The sequence below is a fragment of the Paramormyrops kingsleyae genome, chromosome 6, assembly GCF_048594095.1.
Source record: "Paramormyrops kingsleyae isolate MSU_618 chromosome 6, PKINGS_0.4, whole genome shotgun sequence".
Lineage (NCBI taxonomy): Eukaryota > Metazoa > Chordata > Actinopteri > Osteoglossiformes > Mormyridae > Paramormyrops > Paramormyrops kingsleyae.
In genome coordinates this window covers 32089317-32105416 of record NC_132802.1, presented here as the reverse complement: position 1 = coordinate 32105416, position 16100 = coordinate 32089317, and the positions used below count along the sequence as shown (strand labels likewise).

The window sequence follows — 16100 nt, the reverse complement described above, 5'->3', positions numbered from 1 at the left end:
ACATGGATGGGAACAAGTCTAACGTGTCGTCTGTGAGGAAAGTGAGTGTATTTCCCAAAGTTTGGATCCCTCCCACACATTGCAATGTGTAAAAAGTTTGTCTGTCTCCAGACTGGGGAGAAGGTACCTGTGAGTTTCAGGATTCATCTTTTACCTTTGGTTAAATATGCCTTTAGTTTGCATGCTACTGCTCATTCATTAATTTAATAAGTTTCCCTGTCAATCAGAAGTGGCCAGAAAGGTAAAAAGTAAAGCTGTAGCAGAGGTGGATAGTTCAGTTCCAGGAAGTAAAATCCAGACCAAGATTTTGTTTCAGCAAACCAATTGAGTATAAAGAGTTATAGGGTGCGTTTGACTTGGACTTAGGTCTGTCTGCAGCTGACGTGAGGAGGAGCGAGGTCTGCCGGCGGCTGCAGGGATGGAGTATAAACTGACTGCAGCCAAGTCGGACAACTTCTACTCCTCATAGTCTGCGAGACCTGACTGCAGTGGCAGCACTGCCAGAAGGGTGTAGATAAATCTATACAAATATCACCTGCATGCACATTACTACTTTTACAATAACCAACTCCTGATCCAAACTGTTAGCTGTGAAAAAAACTATTGTGTATAGTGGCCCTGTGTAAAAAGTCAGCTGCCAGGAAAAAGATCAAATACATTTACTTCAAGGATTCAAAGTTTTTATTGTCATGTACAGAATACAATGCAATTCTTACTTGAATGCCTTCACAGACTGGACGATTAAACAAACAAAGCAGCGCAACATTACGGTAACTAACAATAAATAAACAACTAACTTACGTGTACTATTAGAGCATTTATTTCATTTATTTAAACTTTATTTTACCAGGTAAATGAACTGAAAACCAGTTTTCACTGCTTTACGTGCTTTTTGGGAGAAATAGCAGATAACGCATCGGAACCATAGACGATCGGAACTGCCTGGGATACAAACATCATGCGTGTGACTAAACTCTTCAGCCAATAAGGGCAAAGTTGTGTCATCACGGATGCGGTTCCAATTTGGGCAGCTGGCTGAGAGGTGCGGCACGATCTGTCTTAAGTCGTCTTGCTCCCGCAAGGTTTTTGTACCATGTGACATGGTGACGTTTTGCAGCGCCAGCTGAAGTTGGACAAAAAAATCTAACCATGATGCATTGCTTCAGGACCAGAATGCATTGCTTTAAGCCAGCGCCGTAAGCGGCTGCATGAAGTCGAATGCATCCATAGTAGTCACAGAGTACTTAGCTGGTTGGTTGAAACAAAATCTTGGTCTGGATTTTACTTTCTGGACCTGAACTATCCACCTTTGAGCTGTAGTGTTTCTGTAGTAAAGTCCATCAGAGGGGTGTCTGGTTTAACATTCTTGGGATTAGGAGCAGTAAAAGGTTGTGATTCAGTTCTACTGTTACTGTTTTTGGGAAATCCAATGGAGCAGGCTGCTATATGGTGCCAGTGCTGCGATGGCCTTGAGGAACATATTACTCTTGACTGTTTTGGTGGCTCGATGTAGTCTGGACCTGGGCTGTGTTATCCAGGCTGCTGTAATCTTTACATAATTTCCCATTAGGACTGTCTTGCTGCATGCAATTGTGCCACGTTAGCCGGTTGTTAGTTTTATGCCAGCCATGCGCAATTTGCCATGACAGATGCTGTTTAAGGGAAGTGCTTTTAATGTAACCGGTCCTCTTGGGTTTTCATGTAGACTAAAGCAGCCAGGGTGAGCTTCAGCAGACTAGGAAGTGTTTTGCTGGGAATAGCCAGTTAGAGTATACCCTTTCAGCTATATATGCTAGCAACCACGTATGCAAACTACTTTGTAATGCTTGACAAATTTTGTGCCTTGTGAAGTATTTTAGAAATGGCAATCCATGGGAGAAAGGCCTGCAAGAAGGGTGGCATAACAAGTGTGCATTCTCATTGAATGCAGAGAGAATCGCTGTATCACCATCAGAATGAGATACTACTGAGTGTGTGACATTCCATGGGCCTCTGTGTGCTATCACTTGTAGCGTTTGGTCTGACATGTGCCTCAAGACAGATGCAGTTCTATTGGGATTAGTGTTTTGACTCTGAAAGCGGCTTTCTATGTTTGAAATAATTTTCTTCCAAATCACTCCTGTTTTCTTGAATCCCTCTCATTTCCATATGGATACATGTGAAAATATGTTTCCTCCTTGTGTAAGCTGTGTAACAAGCTTTATTGCACCTAGCAGAGGCCTGACGGTAAATGTCTTGGCTTGATTTGTGGTGGCGGATGCACAGAGAGGATGTCCCTGACACCCTGAGAAAACAGCAGGCCTCACCATTCTGAGTTCCTGAAAGCATGTGAACGGAGGAGCAACTGCGTGGCCAGCGGAGCCCGGAGCGACACACCCAGGCCGTCACAGGGTCAGCCGCCGGACTCTGAGAGAGCCTCTGCTGCCTCAGTCAGCTGGCCTCCATTTGCTGTCCGCAGCACGTGCACCAAATGGAGGCTGCCGCTGGCCAAGAGTTTTACGGTCAGAGTGGGGATGTGAAGTTTCTATGTCAAGTGCCCCTATATATCATGTTGGTGTACAAACTGTGAATTGTTTATCATTTCCCAGTGGAATTTTTGATGACTGAGACGAGAGGGATTCTGGGCATAGAGCCACACTGTTGTCACAAAACAATGCAATAGCGGCACAATGCTAATGGTATATTGGGATGCTATTATTAAACTGTATTACCAAAAACCTCTAAGCTCTGCACTGGGTGGAATTTCCATGGTAATATTCACAGCTCCTGCAGCGGGGAACGTATATTATGCAGCACCCGTCTGATGCAGAGACTCTTGCGCTTTGATGTGTGCCTCTGTGTTTAAGGATTCTGCAGTATTGTCAGTCCTTGTTGCTCATGGTTTAGCGCTTTGAAAGAGTGCTCTAGGTGGAATTTCAGTCTACATCAAAAGCGGGAGCATGGATTCAGTCTCAGACAGAGTCGGGGCCGTCCTCCTATCATGTGAGCTGGAATACACCAGCAACCTTTTTATGTTCCCTCACTTTGAGAGATTATAATTATTGATGTGTCTTCAAGAGAAGTCAGGAGGGGAGGGTTAGTGTGTTAACTGCAACATTTTGGTTATTTAGATTGGCTATACTGTCCATCCGGTTATTCTAAAACTGGACCTGAGTGACTTGGATAGAAGATATAGTGAGAATTTGGTTAAATCAGCAAGAACCTTCAGGAGTTGTTATGCTGCGCCGTATACAAATGTGCTGGCGTTTAAGTGAGCATGTCTCTGTTTGGCTGCTGCTCACCGAGCTCCGTCTCCCCTGCTGTCTCTCTGTCTTGCCCGCGTCCTCTTGGCACTTCTTGTTGTCGTTACGTTTTTCCTGTTTTTCTGCAGTTACCCTGTCTCTCCCTCTCTCTTTGCTTGTCTTGCTCTTTTACTCATAATCTTTTGATCTTTTCATCCCTGCTGCCATGACTTCATGCTGATTTTCTCTCTCTGCACCCCTCCCCCCCTTTGAAAGAGAAACTAATTTCTGTGTTGCATTTTGAATTAATTTAATATTTAATGATCCCCACCTCTATCTCTGTTTTTGTGTTCATACCTCATTTTCATTCGGGTTTTTCCTTGTTTTTTTCTGGACTTTTTCGAGGTGCTCATCTGGTCACCTGGGTGTTTTTTAAATTACCATGTCGACCTTGTCTGCCACATGCTGCAGTCAGTCTGAGAGAAACACAAAGACCATAAAATCTTGCTCCTCTGTGATCAGCTCGCTTTGGCATGAAAGCACCGTGTAGCTTGTACCCATTTCCAACTTCTCGCCTAAGTGGTGAAGGGAGCCCTGAATTGGGTCCATGTTGACTAAGCAGATGGCCTCCTTTGTCCTGGAATGCCTTTTCCTCGTGGTGGGCCGGTGTGTAGCGGTAGCTGTCTGCCTCTGTGTCCCTCCAGAGGGGGAAGCTCCTGGAGACATATGAGCACCAGATGTGCCTCGCCTTAAGACCAGCACATAGACTGACCTGCAGCTACAGATCAGCTGCGGTTGGTATCTTTATGCTCCCTGTTGATCTAAGACCCATTTCAAAGCCGAGGAACTGGTTGTCTAATCAAGGCATCCATGAACATCTGATTGAAATTAATGTTAAGCTTGTGGAGGTAATCTAATTTGTGTTAGAGCATCCGTTTCCAAAGCCATTCCATGTTGCCTTGACTCCTGGGATGGATTCTGGACTCTTTGTGTCCCTGTACTGGGTAAGCGGTTGGAGATGGATGGATGGATGGATGGATGTGGTGCTATTTCTGTGAAGTTCTCAGATGAAGATTTACACTATAGGCGCATTATTCTTGCCATTGCTGTCATGACTGAACTTTCTGCCAGTATAACCAGGAGCTTTTAGTCAGTTGCCGTCAATGCTGTTATTGAGAGCCTCTGGTATGAGTGGGCTCGTTGGTTCGTAGCCACATTGTCCTGGGCCAAGCCAGTGGGTGCATTCTCAGCTGTCTGGCCTGGAGGAAAAAGCTCCTGCTTTGTCACTCTCTCCAATTTTGTTTGACACCATCTGTCTCCACCTGTCCCTCCACCTGTCGGCTGGAGCCCTGCCCTTCACGTCCCGGTGAGCAAAAACGGGGCCATACCAACGGCCTATTTATTTAAAAGCTCATCTTCCCGTGGTTGTTGCGTAATCGGGAAATGTGTGCATGAGAACCTTTAAGGGTGCTGTACTAAAAAGCCATAAAGCATTAGTGCATTGTTCAGCTTTTGACTCATCATTTTTACAGCCTGCCTATGGCAAATGTCATTGTGCATGGCACAATTATCTTGATAATCTGTTGTAGGTCAAGCCTGCATAAAAGTGCTGTTTGTGGAACATTGGAAGCGCAGATTTGACCTCTGAAAAACTGAATTAAGGCGAGACAGATGATTTCTTTGGATCTCAAGGTTACACTCTGCACTTTTTTCATATCTCATTTGCTCTACTAGCAACTTCTGATGGAAGATGATAGATTCACAACTGTATAGGAAAACACCACCAGACATGCATAGAGTTTTACTCGTAGTGGGGATGCCTTTCTGCTTCATGGCAAAAAGCTTTGCTTTGTCTGTATTTTTGTACATAAAACCCTCTAAGCTCACTCTCACTTCACAGTTCTCAGTCTCTTGTGACTGCTTGGAAGGATCAGATAGTCAAGCCATTATTTGTCCTTGGTGATGTTTGTATGACCTTGTAGAAAACATTTAATGAAGTGCCCCTTAAATTTGTTACCCCTTCGAAAGTGGCCCCTTGGGCAGGCAAGGGTGGGGGAAGGGGTCCCGTAAAGGATTCCCCTGGAGAGCTGTTAGCTACAAAACTTCCACTGTCCTCTTCAATAGGGCCTGATATAGGCAAACATCCTATTATAAATCAGTTATAAGCCATATAGCTGCATATTTACTTGCAAGAGCACTTAGAATTTTTGCAATGTGAAAAAACAGGTTTTGTTCCCGATTCTCTGCTTCACAGGTGATAGAAATGGATTCTTGAAAGCACACAAGGCAAAGTCCTCCTATTGTCACTTATCTTTTGACTCAGAATGCCTGAAGACGGCATAAGCCACACAAAGCCTGCCAATGGCCTGTGGGTCGCTAATCAGCTTTCGGCATTCAGACTGCTAGCCGGCAGTTCTCACCTGGCATGTGGCTGTCTTTTCAGATTCATGCTGAAGCCCCCCTCCCAACAGACTCTGGAATGCACAATTTATGTTAATGTTAATGGTTATGTTAATTTTCAGGATGGACCCCTCCCTATCTTGATGGAGTTGCGTTTCAGGGTTTCTGTGAAGTCCTGGGAAATTTAATACAGAATATCAAGGAACGTGGTGGAAATTTACAAACAAGGATGGAGCAGATAGGACATGAAAGAAGGTTCCAGAGTGAAACATGAGCAATGAATCTGGGCCTGGAGAAACTGTTTACTTTGCTGGCTATCAAAGTTACAAAGCCTGAAAATTAATAATTAACATTATGCAAAGAGCCCTCAAAGACTCATTTCTATATGCATACTTTGCTGACCTGTGTTGGACCACCTATGTGTGAATCATTTATTGTGGTCATTTGTGATTAAATGGAGATATACTGTCCCTGGTGATTGACAGACAGCCTTCACTTTGCGAGTGTCTGGCAGGGGTTAGGTTTGTAAGTATATCTGCAGGCTTTGCTTGAATGGAGAATGCATGTGAAGAGCAGAGCAAGCGATGCTCCCAGCAGGGCCAGCAGGGTCCTGGCAGTGGAGCGGGGGGAGGACTTGGCGGCTGCCGACACGTGCCGGGAGAGTGTTGCGTTGTGGCTCCGATCCAGTGCCGTGGGGCTCGCCGTCAAACTGCCACTCGGTGACCAGAGATCTGTCTGCAGATCACCCTGCCAGACACCGGGGGAGTTATTGGCCTTTATAGTTGTTATTGTTGTTTTTTTTTCCCTTTTCCTTCTCACTTGCTGCATGGAAGTTGTTCCAGGCTGAGAGAAGTGCAGCTGCTCCTTACCCAGCCTCGTTAGTGAGGACTTAATTAACAGATGTTGCTTGTAAGTCACAATCCCTGGAGAGGTCAGGTCTGATCTGTGACGAAGTCACTGAATTTGCACAGACAGAAGAATGGCAGATCACGAATGGGATTGGGGGGGGGCGATGAAAATGCAGGGGGTAGAGGGATGCAGCCATTTGTCCCGCTTCTGCCTTTTGGCACTTGGCGTGACGCACTGGCCAGGCTGTGGCCATGTGCCCGTGGTTTGCCTGGGCACAGCCGATTAACCCGCACACTGCACGCACATGCGAGGCGAGGGCTGCTGTTTGAAGCCCGTTCATTCCTGCCAGCTAGCTAATCCTGTCCTCTTCATTTGAATATGTATGTTTCATAAGCACTGTTGGATGTTTTGTCACACAGCTGCTCTCCATTTCTTCCTGGCTGGGTCATTTTTCCCACGTCCTTCTTTTCATGCTCTTTCACCTTCCGTGTCGTGTGTGTGTGTGTGTGTGTGTGTGAGAGAGAGAGAGAGAGCGCACGCAAGAGAGAGAGAGGATCTGTAACTTCACATTCAGGGCTGGGCTGTGCTGCACGTGTGATCCCGTAACAGGTATTAATGACCGGACCCACCTGCGCCCCCCTCTGTTCATTTAGACACATAACTCCTAGCACCTTTTTAAGGTGACCTGCACCGTGCTGTGATCAGCTTGAATCACATTTAAATCACATGAATGCTCCTTTTAGCTGCTGGAATGTGAAACCCAACATCACACTTACTTAGACAATGTTTATTAATGTTTATCAAATGCTTGCTGACAGTTGTTTTTTTTTTTTTGTTTAGGCAGACAAAGATGTTTGCTTTCTTTTTCAGAGGCCAAGTTTGCGGTCAGACGATGGCAAGAAAGTCCATAGAATTTCTAAAGGGCTCTGATTTGTGTCCTGGTTGTTGTTGTTCTCCTTTTCCTATCTGTGAGCCCCTTCCGCCCCTGACTGTGTGTCCTGTTCCCATCCGCCCTGCTGCTGTGTGGGAGCAGAGTCTGCTTCAAGGGGAACTTTATTTAGCTTCAGTCAGGCCACGACCATGAAGGACTGACGAGGACTCCAAAGAACCTGACACTTTTTGTCTCATCTGAGTTTCTCCTCTGGTGTCTCTGACCTTCCCAAACTCAGTTTTTCTTTGCTTAAGGACTGCTATGAGGAGGTCAAAAAAAGACTTTTTTTTTTAGATGGTTATGTCACTCTATTATGGGTAACTTAGCATTGTAATTGACCAGATTGTTGTCATAGCTTTGTTTGGTGTCTGTCTCTCTGTAAATTTGTGTTTCTTGTGTTCAGTGCACTGTAGTTGGTGACATATTATTAAATTGTTAAAAAAAATTGCTAAATCAGAGCACTTCACTCACAACAGTGAATATTCATGGGTTGATTGCAGGGGGATCGTGTGCAGTTCCCCTGGTGGTCTGAACACCGTGTTTGTTTGTGAGGGTAGAATCCATGCCAAAGTTAATGTGGATTAACTTTATATTACATTGTGGGGACCACATGTCCCCCACAAAGTAATAAAAACCTGGTATTTTGATGTTGTGGAGACCATTTTTCAGGTCCCCACAAAGATCTGTAAATGCATCAAAAAACTAAAAATGCCAAAAGTCTAGTATTTTGTTTAGTTACTTATGGTTAAGGCTCTGGGTAGGGATTAAGGTTTTTATGTTGGGATTAGAGTTTTCCTCATATAAATGAATGGAGAGAACCCACAAATATATAATTACAAACCTGTGTGTGTGTTTTTTTTAAACAGGGATCTGCATTAGACAAGCATTGCACAGCAGCACAGTGGCTCCCCCTTCAGGGTGCTGGGATAAGTGCGGCACTGGATGGCCACAGGCCCAGAGCAGTGTTTCCCTCATGAGAACAGCTGCACGGTGAGAGCAGGAGCAGCTGGCGGGTGGTTAATGCTCCTCCTTTGTCCTTTGCCTTAACACCACTCTCTGCCTCCTCTGTAGGTGAGCACTCAGTTGGTCGACAGGCTGAGGGGCAGGGCTGCTCGTGAGTCACATGACATGGAGGTCAAAGGGCACCTGATCACAGTCGCGGGCCTCGGAGCTCCAGGTGAGATGGCGGTGGTGGGCTGCTAAGGAAGAGCGCCGTGTGTGGTGTTCCTCGGCCTTCGGGTGACGGGGAGCCGCTGGTACCTTCTCAGAGCGGCTCCATCTGCCTTTTTGGAAATGAGCAGCAGAGCAACATGGGGGGTGTGTTTTTGTGGCTCGATTTATCTCTCCGTCCATTGGACGGCGTCCTCATTCATCAGCACTGCATATGCAGGCTATTCTGTGGGTACCTGGGAGGGAAGGTGGCCTGAAACCAGAGGGTTTATCTTTATTTGGGCACATTTTATTTCTTTTGTCCTTCACAATGTTTATTCTATAGATTTCATGGGTGGCGTTAAACAAAATGTCCCTGTTTTCTGTTCTCTGCTCTGTGTATGTGTGTGTGCGCGTGCGTTCACGCATGCATGCTCAGATCCTCAGGGTTGCGGGGACAGTAAACAGCACGCTGAGCGTGTCTCTGAGCTGCAGGAGCGCAGGAGGAACCTCCAGACGCTGTTGAACACTCGGCTGGGGGAGCTCAGGCACGTCTGTCTGCTGGAAGCGGTCAGTAGCTCCGTCTTTAAAGTGCCGGCGTCGGGGACAGCTCCTCCACAGCGTCCCCAACACACACCACACAGGCATAAAGGCTAGAGCAGTGTTTCCCACTCCAGTCCCCAGGGACCCACAGTCAGTTCGTGTTTTTGTTCCCTCCCAGCTCCCTGCCAGACATTTTTGGGAGGGAGCAAAAATGTGGACCGTCTTTGGGTCCCCGAGGACCGGAGTGAGAAATACTTGGTTTGAGGGTTGAAAACACGGTCGCCCTGTTTTCCAAGTCAGGGACAGATGTTCACATCTGTCGCCGCATGAGGGCCGGCCTTTTCCTGGCACACGTGCCTCGTTCTCATCGCCCCACTATGGCAGGCTGCTTCTCCTTCTCTTTCTCCTTCTACTCATGTTACATAGGAGCCTGAGCCTAAAATAGTGACTTCCACACCATTACGGTCACTGGTTGCTGCCCCCCCCCAGCTGCAGTGAAAATAAACATCTAGAGATGGAAGAGCAAGTCCTTGGGTGCTGAATGGTGGCAGTGCTGTGTGTTTGCCATGTCCCGGTTCTGAAGTAGCGCTCCTTTTACACCTGCAGGAGCTGACCGGGCAGCTTCCCAGCGAGTTTCCTTTGGAGGCTGGGGAAAAGCCCCCCCAGGTGCGTCGCAGACCTGGTATCGCCCCCCGTGGACATAAACATTCCCTGAAGGGGGAGGTAAGCAGGCTGCTCATAAGGGGCCTTGTACTGCTGACAGGGGGTGCTTTTCCCTTGGAGGGGGGCGGTAACCAATGTTGCTGCCCAACACTCTGTGCAGGAAGAGGAGGCATGTCAGTGGAAGCAGAGGACCGCGCGGTTCCGTGGCGCCCTCCGCAGGCAGGCCGACTCTGAGCAGCCCCCGCACGGCAAGAAGACGGTGCACCGCGGCTGCCACACAGGTGACGCTAAACCCCCCCAAGCACTGAGTCATTGCGCTCTGCAACGCTGCCTCGCCTGCCCTGGAGTCTGAGCCAAGCAGACGGACCCGGGCTGAGTCAGAGCAGCCCGCTGAGTGTGGGGTGACAGGAGAAGCTGAATGTTGCACAGCGTGCCGGATCATTGGTCTTTATGTGTGTGTGCGTGTGTGGTTCAGGCATATCTTACCTTGTGGGGTCCAAATGTCTCCACAATATGATGAATACCCATTTTTTGACCCTATGGGAAACCTCAGTTTTCTAAAAATCTGTGACTCTGATCAAAACAATAAAATGCCAAAAGATTTGTATTTTGTTTGGTTACTTTTGGTTAAGATTAGAGCTGAGTAGGGGTTAAGTTGTCATTGTTGGGATTAGGGTTATGCCCATAGAAATTAATGGACCGTCCCCACAAAGACTTGATTACAAACGTGTGTGTGTTTTGTGTGTGTGCTCGCGCGCACGCACATGGGTGTGGATTGAAGTTCATTAGGAAAAACCCATCTACATGACAAAACACGGCACCTTCTAGAAACAGGATGTTGAGAACAGGCTGGGGAGGAAGTTTGCTGAAGGAGTGCCCCCCCTCACCCCTTCCCCCATTATTCTCAAGGTGAAAGAGATCAGGGGCCGATTCGACAGAAAAAGCTTGCCAAGGGAACTCCCCCAGCTCCAGCCTGCTGGCCGCACCCGTCGCTCTCTGGTATTGCTGTGCTGTGAGTGACCCTGTGTGTGTGTGTGTGTGTGTGTGTGCACCCTGTCTCTGCAGATGAAGCAGTGAAGTCCGAAAGCAGCTCCATGTCAGACTCCACCGGCCAGGACAATGGTAAGTGCGGGCACCCACTGTCTCTCTTCAGGGGGGCCGGGGCCCACCGCAGAGCCACCTAAAGGGCCCGCCTGTGCCATTTTTTTTTGCAGACGACTCATCCCCCAGTGTTGGCCCAGAGCGCCTGGCCCCAGGGAGCCCCGACGGCCAGCTCTGCAGGAAGCTGTCGCCCGTAGAGATCTACTACGAGATGAGGACGCGCCGCAACTCAGCGGCCAGCTCTTCCAGGTATGCTGCTCATGTACGCCCCCTACAGGCCTGGCCCGTGTGCTGCCGTGTCACTCCCGTCAGCACATCCTGCTCTGCTCTGCCCCACCCAGCCCCAGCCGCTCCCGCTCACGGAGCATCTCCAACCTGGAGGGAAAGAGCATTCCTGCAGCTCCGCTGCTGTCCTGAACGGTGCCCTATAATGGCTACGTCAGGTCAGAGGCAGCCCTGCCTCACCTCTCCAGAAGGAAGCCCCCACCCCCCAGCAAACCCCAACAAGCTGGCCCCCACTTAATTGGTCATCAGTCTTAGAAACGAAACAGTTCCTCTGTAGTGAGGTGCTTGGAAGAGCAGCAGCAGGCTGGGCATATCTGATGAGCTGAGACTTTCAGCTTGATGTTGGTTTTTCAAACTCCCCCCCACAGGCCAGAGGTATCGAGCGGATCTGGCAGCCAGCAGTGGTCAGATAGCCCCGAAGGCCCGCAAGTCGTCCAGCTACACCCTCAGGAAGGGCTGTCGACTGGGTCCTCGGAGCGGCCGGGCTGCCCGTACAGCGCCCGCACGCGGCGCAGCAACAGCTCCGACGCCCTGCTGGACCGGACCACCTTCCCAGACGAAGGTGTGCAGAGACCTGGGATGCCCTGCAGGGGCGGGCCTTACAAGAGTTCGGAGGCTCTGACGGACGGCCGGCTGCGGCAGGTCCAGCGAGGCAGCCCTGAAGGGCACCTCAACGGCCATGGCGAACAGGGCAGGCTGCGCTCCTCGATGGGCGGCCGAGGGGGCGGCAGCTACAACGAGATCCTCATGGACTACATCTGGGGCAAGCAGCAGAAGATGCAGCAGAGACAGCAGCCGGCCAGCGGGGCCAGGCCTTGGACAGAGGCTCCTTCTACCTCATTCCCAGCCGCTGTGGCCCCCCAGCTGAATGGCTTCCCTGCGCCTCAGGCCCCCCCATTTGCGGCTGGCCCGCCGCCCTACAGCCCCTTGCTGCTGCGAGGGAAGCCGGGCGATCCACGCCGGGTCAAAGTCACGCGCACCAAGTCATGTGGTCCCTTCGTGCCACTGCAACCACAGCACCAGGAGGCCCTACTGTTCTCTGCCTATTCGGACCCCCCCCACGCCACTCCTGGCTCCGCGGCCCCATACCCCTACCCGGCCGAGCAGACTGGCGCCCCCCCAGCCCGCCGGCCGCTGCCATTCCCCGGAGGCACTGCGGAGGAGTCCACTCGCAGCCTGCACAAGGCGCTGGCCCTGGAGGGCCTGAGGGACTGGTACCTGAGGAACACACTGGGGCACGCCGCCGCCGCCGGGCTCAAGGGACAGGACGCCATGCTGCCCCGCCGTCGCACCACCCATCCCCCACACCCCCACCCCCTCGCACAGCAGGCTCCACCCTTCCAGACGGAGCACCTCTACAGCCACGGCCCCGGTACCCAGCTGCCCCAGTCCGCGTCCTTCCATGGGCACCCGCTGCATGGCAGGTCTGTCTGTCTGTCCGGTTTTGTGTTTATCACATTATGGGGACCCAGTGTTTTACTTTGTGAGGACATTTTTCTTGTCCCCACTAGGGAAAATTCCAATTTTTATAAATCTATAAATGCTATCAAAAAATGCCAAAACTCTTCTTTGGTTACTTACGGTTAAGGTTGGGGCTGGGGAGGGGTTACGATCATCATTGTGGGATTAGGGTTTTTCCCCATAGAAACAAATTGATGGTCCCCACAAAGATATAGATATCTAGTTTGTGTGTTTGTGCTTGTTGTTGTGCTGGGGATGGTGGGGGGGGCAGTCTCACAGTACAGTTAGTAACCCTAACCCATCCTTACAGAACGCTTAGTAAGCTTTGGGTTTAGGAGCCTTAGATGGCCAGCTCCTGTTTGTGTATTAAGGACAGATGAGTGAGGAATCCCCAATGACAGAAAAGCCAACGTCAGAATCTGTGGGAGACCCAGCCGCAGAAGCTTTCCTGTGCATGACGACTCCTGGCTTTCAGTATCTTGCTTTGTAAAGCTTCCAGGAAGTGTTTTAGCGTCTGTGTGGGGGATCATTGCTGAGGCAAGCAATGACTGGCTAGGGGTCCCTGAGTAGCAAATGCCAGGAGTTTGTACCTGTACATCAGCATGTACCTGAATGGCAGCTGCACAGTATTTGGGATAAAGGTGAAAGCTATGTGGAAGGCTGTGAATTTGCAGCTTGAGTCGTGTCCCTGCTGGCCCTCTAGCATTAGTCTTTTTCTGAATTGGTGCTTTCTTTCTTTGGCAGGTCCTTGGATCTGTCCCTGTACCAGGAGCCCTACTCCTCTCAGATGCAGGACTTGACACTGAACGAACCCGGCACTGACTCGCCTGCTCCAGGCACCCTGGTCTGATGCACACATAAGCAGTTATGTTAAGGCCTACAAAGAAAATTGACTCAAATGCACAGACGGTTCCAGAAAATGTTTTTCACATTTCTGTCCTGGATAGAAGAGCCTAATAGAGAGGTCTGTGTAGTCTGTTGGTCCAGTTCATGTGGGCTGAACTGGAACCACTTAAAAATTAGATGAATTACCAGTAGACACCCTTGCTGTTGCTCAGTTTTTGGACTGTGGAGTCTTCCGACCTCTATCTGATTCCAGGGTTCTGGGAAAACTTGAGCTCCTATCTGTTATGTTATTTATTGTCTCTTCACCTTTTTTATTACACACACCTGGCTGTCTTGGAAATTTCCACTAGTTCATGAACTGCAGTTAATATATTTGACAAGAGACTTACAAATGAAATTCTTCCTCAGATCTTGCATAATCATTGAAGTACTCAAACTGTACATGTATTTATTACGTCCTATTCAGAGTCGCAAATGTACTCATGGAGTACCCCTGTGTGTGGCGTTCCCTTAAAATGCATAGGGGTTTAATCAGGCTTTATGTGACACTTTGGGAGGGATTAACACGTTGAGGATGCAAGCCCATCTGGGAGGGCTGTGGTCAGCAGACCCCTGCTTTTTGTCACTAGGAATTGGTCTTAAAGCATTCATCATTTTGGAAGCGTGATCACGAACATGCATTACGTGGAATCTACCACAGCATGGGGAAGCCACATGCTCTTTACTGGCTTCACTTCACCAGCATTTCCAAATGAAATCTTGGAGGTCACCAATCCACCAGTATTTTATAGTCTCAGAGGTGCTTGGTCCAGATTATCGATTTTCTTAGCCCGATGTTTTCAGCCCTGGTCTTGGTGAGCCAATGTTTTCAGTCTCTTGTTTGGCTCATCCTGGGGTTGATTGAGCTTTTAATCTAATTAATCATGTGAGCCACATCACACTAAAGCTGATGCACTATTTGAGGACTGCAATGGTGTAAAGGCCCAAAAGCTGTTCAGGGGTTAATGACAAGTGGGCATATTAAACCGTAGCAGGTCCTTGGGGTACAGTTCAGTTTTAACGTTATTTACATGGGCGTCTTGATCGTGGCTTTGCTTCCACACACACCAGCATACACACTGGGCATCGCAGGATCAGGACTAAAAAGCACTGAGTTGTGATTTACTAGGTGAGGACCAGATATTTATTTTATAATGATGTACTGTTTGTAAGCGTTTACAATGTTAAGGAAATTATGCAAAAAAAGTCAGAATCTGGGATTATATTCGTCACTTTTCAAAATCTCCAGGAGGTGGAAGTTGAAAAATCGCATAGAATTGAAACTCCAGTCCAAATGTATCAGCAAGTTCGTTGATGAAAAACCGCAATTAATCATGAATGCTTAGGAAAGGGATGATAAAATCAACTCTGCCCCCTGGTGGGTGGACTCTAACTTCTTACAAAAGCAATACTGATATGTACAATCTTACATCACATGGATCATGAGCATCATAATTGATAAACTTTGGTTAATTGAAGCATTACCAGCTTTTTCTTGAGTGGCTGCTTTGTCAGTGAAATATATATTTTTTTTATATTGCTACTGGTTTCAGTTTTCTGAAGCCATTTGTGTGGTTCTCTCTGTTGGAGATGGGCAATTATCATTGCCATTGTTTTAATTATCATAATTAGGCCACTGCAAGAAACAAATAGTATTTTAACAGGAATCCAAATAAGGTTCATGTTCTAGTTCATTGTAAATATTTGTATACTGCTACTCAATCCCATGGCAAATATTATGAAACTTTCTGAATCTTTTACTGCTTTTTTTTTTTTTTTTTAGAGTTGACAATTCATTTCTGAGCAGATGTTTTTTAACAAATCAATGTGAAAATAGCGTAATGAAAACTGTCTGTGGGGATCATGCTGTTTTTATGACTGCTCAGTCCTGTTTTTATTTGGAGAGTGATTTACATGATGCTAACTGGTGAATTATTTGGGGCATGAAGTTGGGGGGGAGGGGGACAGTCTTGGTTAGGTAATGGGTAGTTCTTTGGCAGATGGAAACTGGAAGAGCGTGTGTCATGTCATAAGCAGGTCTTATGGCAGTAACAATTAAACCAATAAAGAGGGAACCTGTTTATCATCCATGTTCTGTCTCGTTTCACTGGCCCTCAGAACGACCGCCCCGTTTTTTTTGTTTCATCCTTGCCCATTTGATTCCCTTGTCGTGCAAAGGGCTCCAACCAAAGTAAAACAGCTTCACACTGGTGTTTGGCCACTACTGACCACCAGCCGTGCCATTCTGCAGTCTCCATGGAAGCTTTTCAGTGCTTAGTTGTGTCTGAGCTGCCCGTAGCGCCTGGTTCGTTTCTAAAATCAGCTTCCCTCCTTTGCTATGCTTCACAGATCATAGTTTGGAAATAATCAATGATCAGGTTAAGTGAATGTGAAATGAAACGGGCATCTCTGGCACCTGGTGTAATATGATATAGACTTTTTAAAATAGAATTCTGTTCAATTCTGTTTTCTCAGGTTTAAATATGTTGGACACCGTCACTAATAAGAGCTTTGTTTTGTTTAATCTGGTTTGTTTGCAATAGATTTACAGTAGATACAGAGTGAAATATCAATATTTATGTTTAGCTTATCCATTATGAAAAATGTTCATA

General features: G+C 47.9%; 1 protein-coding gene across 2 annotated transcripts in view; it reads left to right on the top strand.

The window, feature by feature from the left end:
- The window catches only part of ccdc120a (coiled-coil domain containing 120a), a 42527-nt gene extending 26953 nt beyond the window's left edge, over positions 1-15574 (top strand). For both annotated transcript variants that reach the window (XM_023835867.2, XM_023835866.2), the window contains exons 2-10: positions 8268-8391; positions 8473-8578; positions 8990-9120; positions 9700-9816; positions 9917-10037; positions 10822-10878; positions 10971-11106; positions 11511-12566; positions 13348-15574. In XM_023835867.2, coding sequence (XP_023691635.1) covers positions 8344-8391; positions 8473-8578; positions 8990-9120; positions 9700-9816; positions 9917-10037; positions 10822-10878; positions 10971-11106; positions 11511-12566; positions 13348-13453 — 1878 coding nt within the window. In that variant the 5' untranslated portion in view covers positions 8268-8343 and the 3' untranslated portion in view covers positions 13454-15574. The remainder of the gene's footprint in view (positions 1-8267; positions 8392-8472; positions 8579-8989; positions 9121-9699; positions 9817-9916; positions 10038-10821; positions 10879-10970; positions 11107-11510; positions 12567-13347) is intronic.
- The last annotated feature ends 526 nt before the right edge of the window (positions 15575-16100 follow it).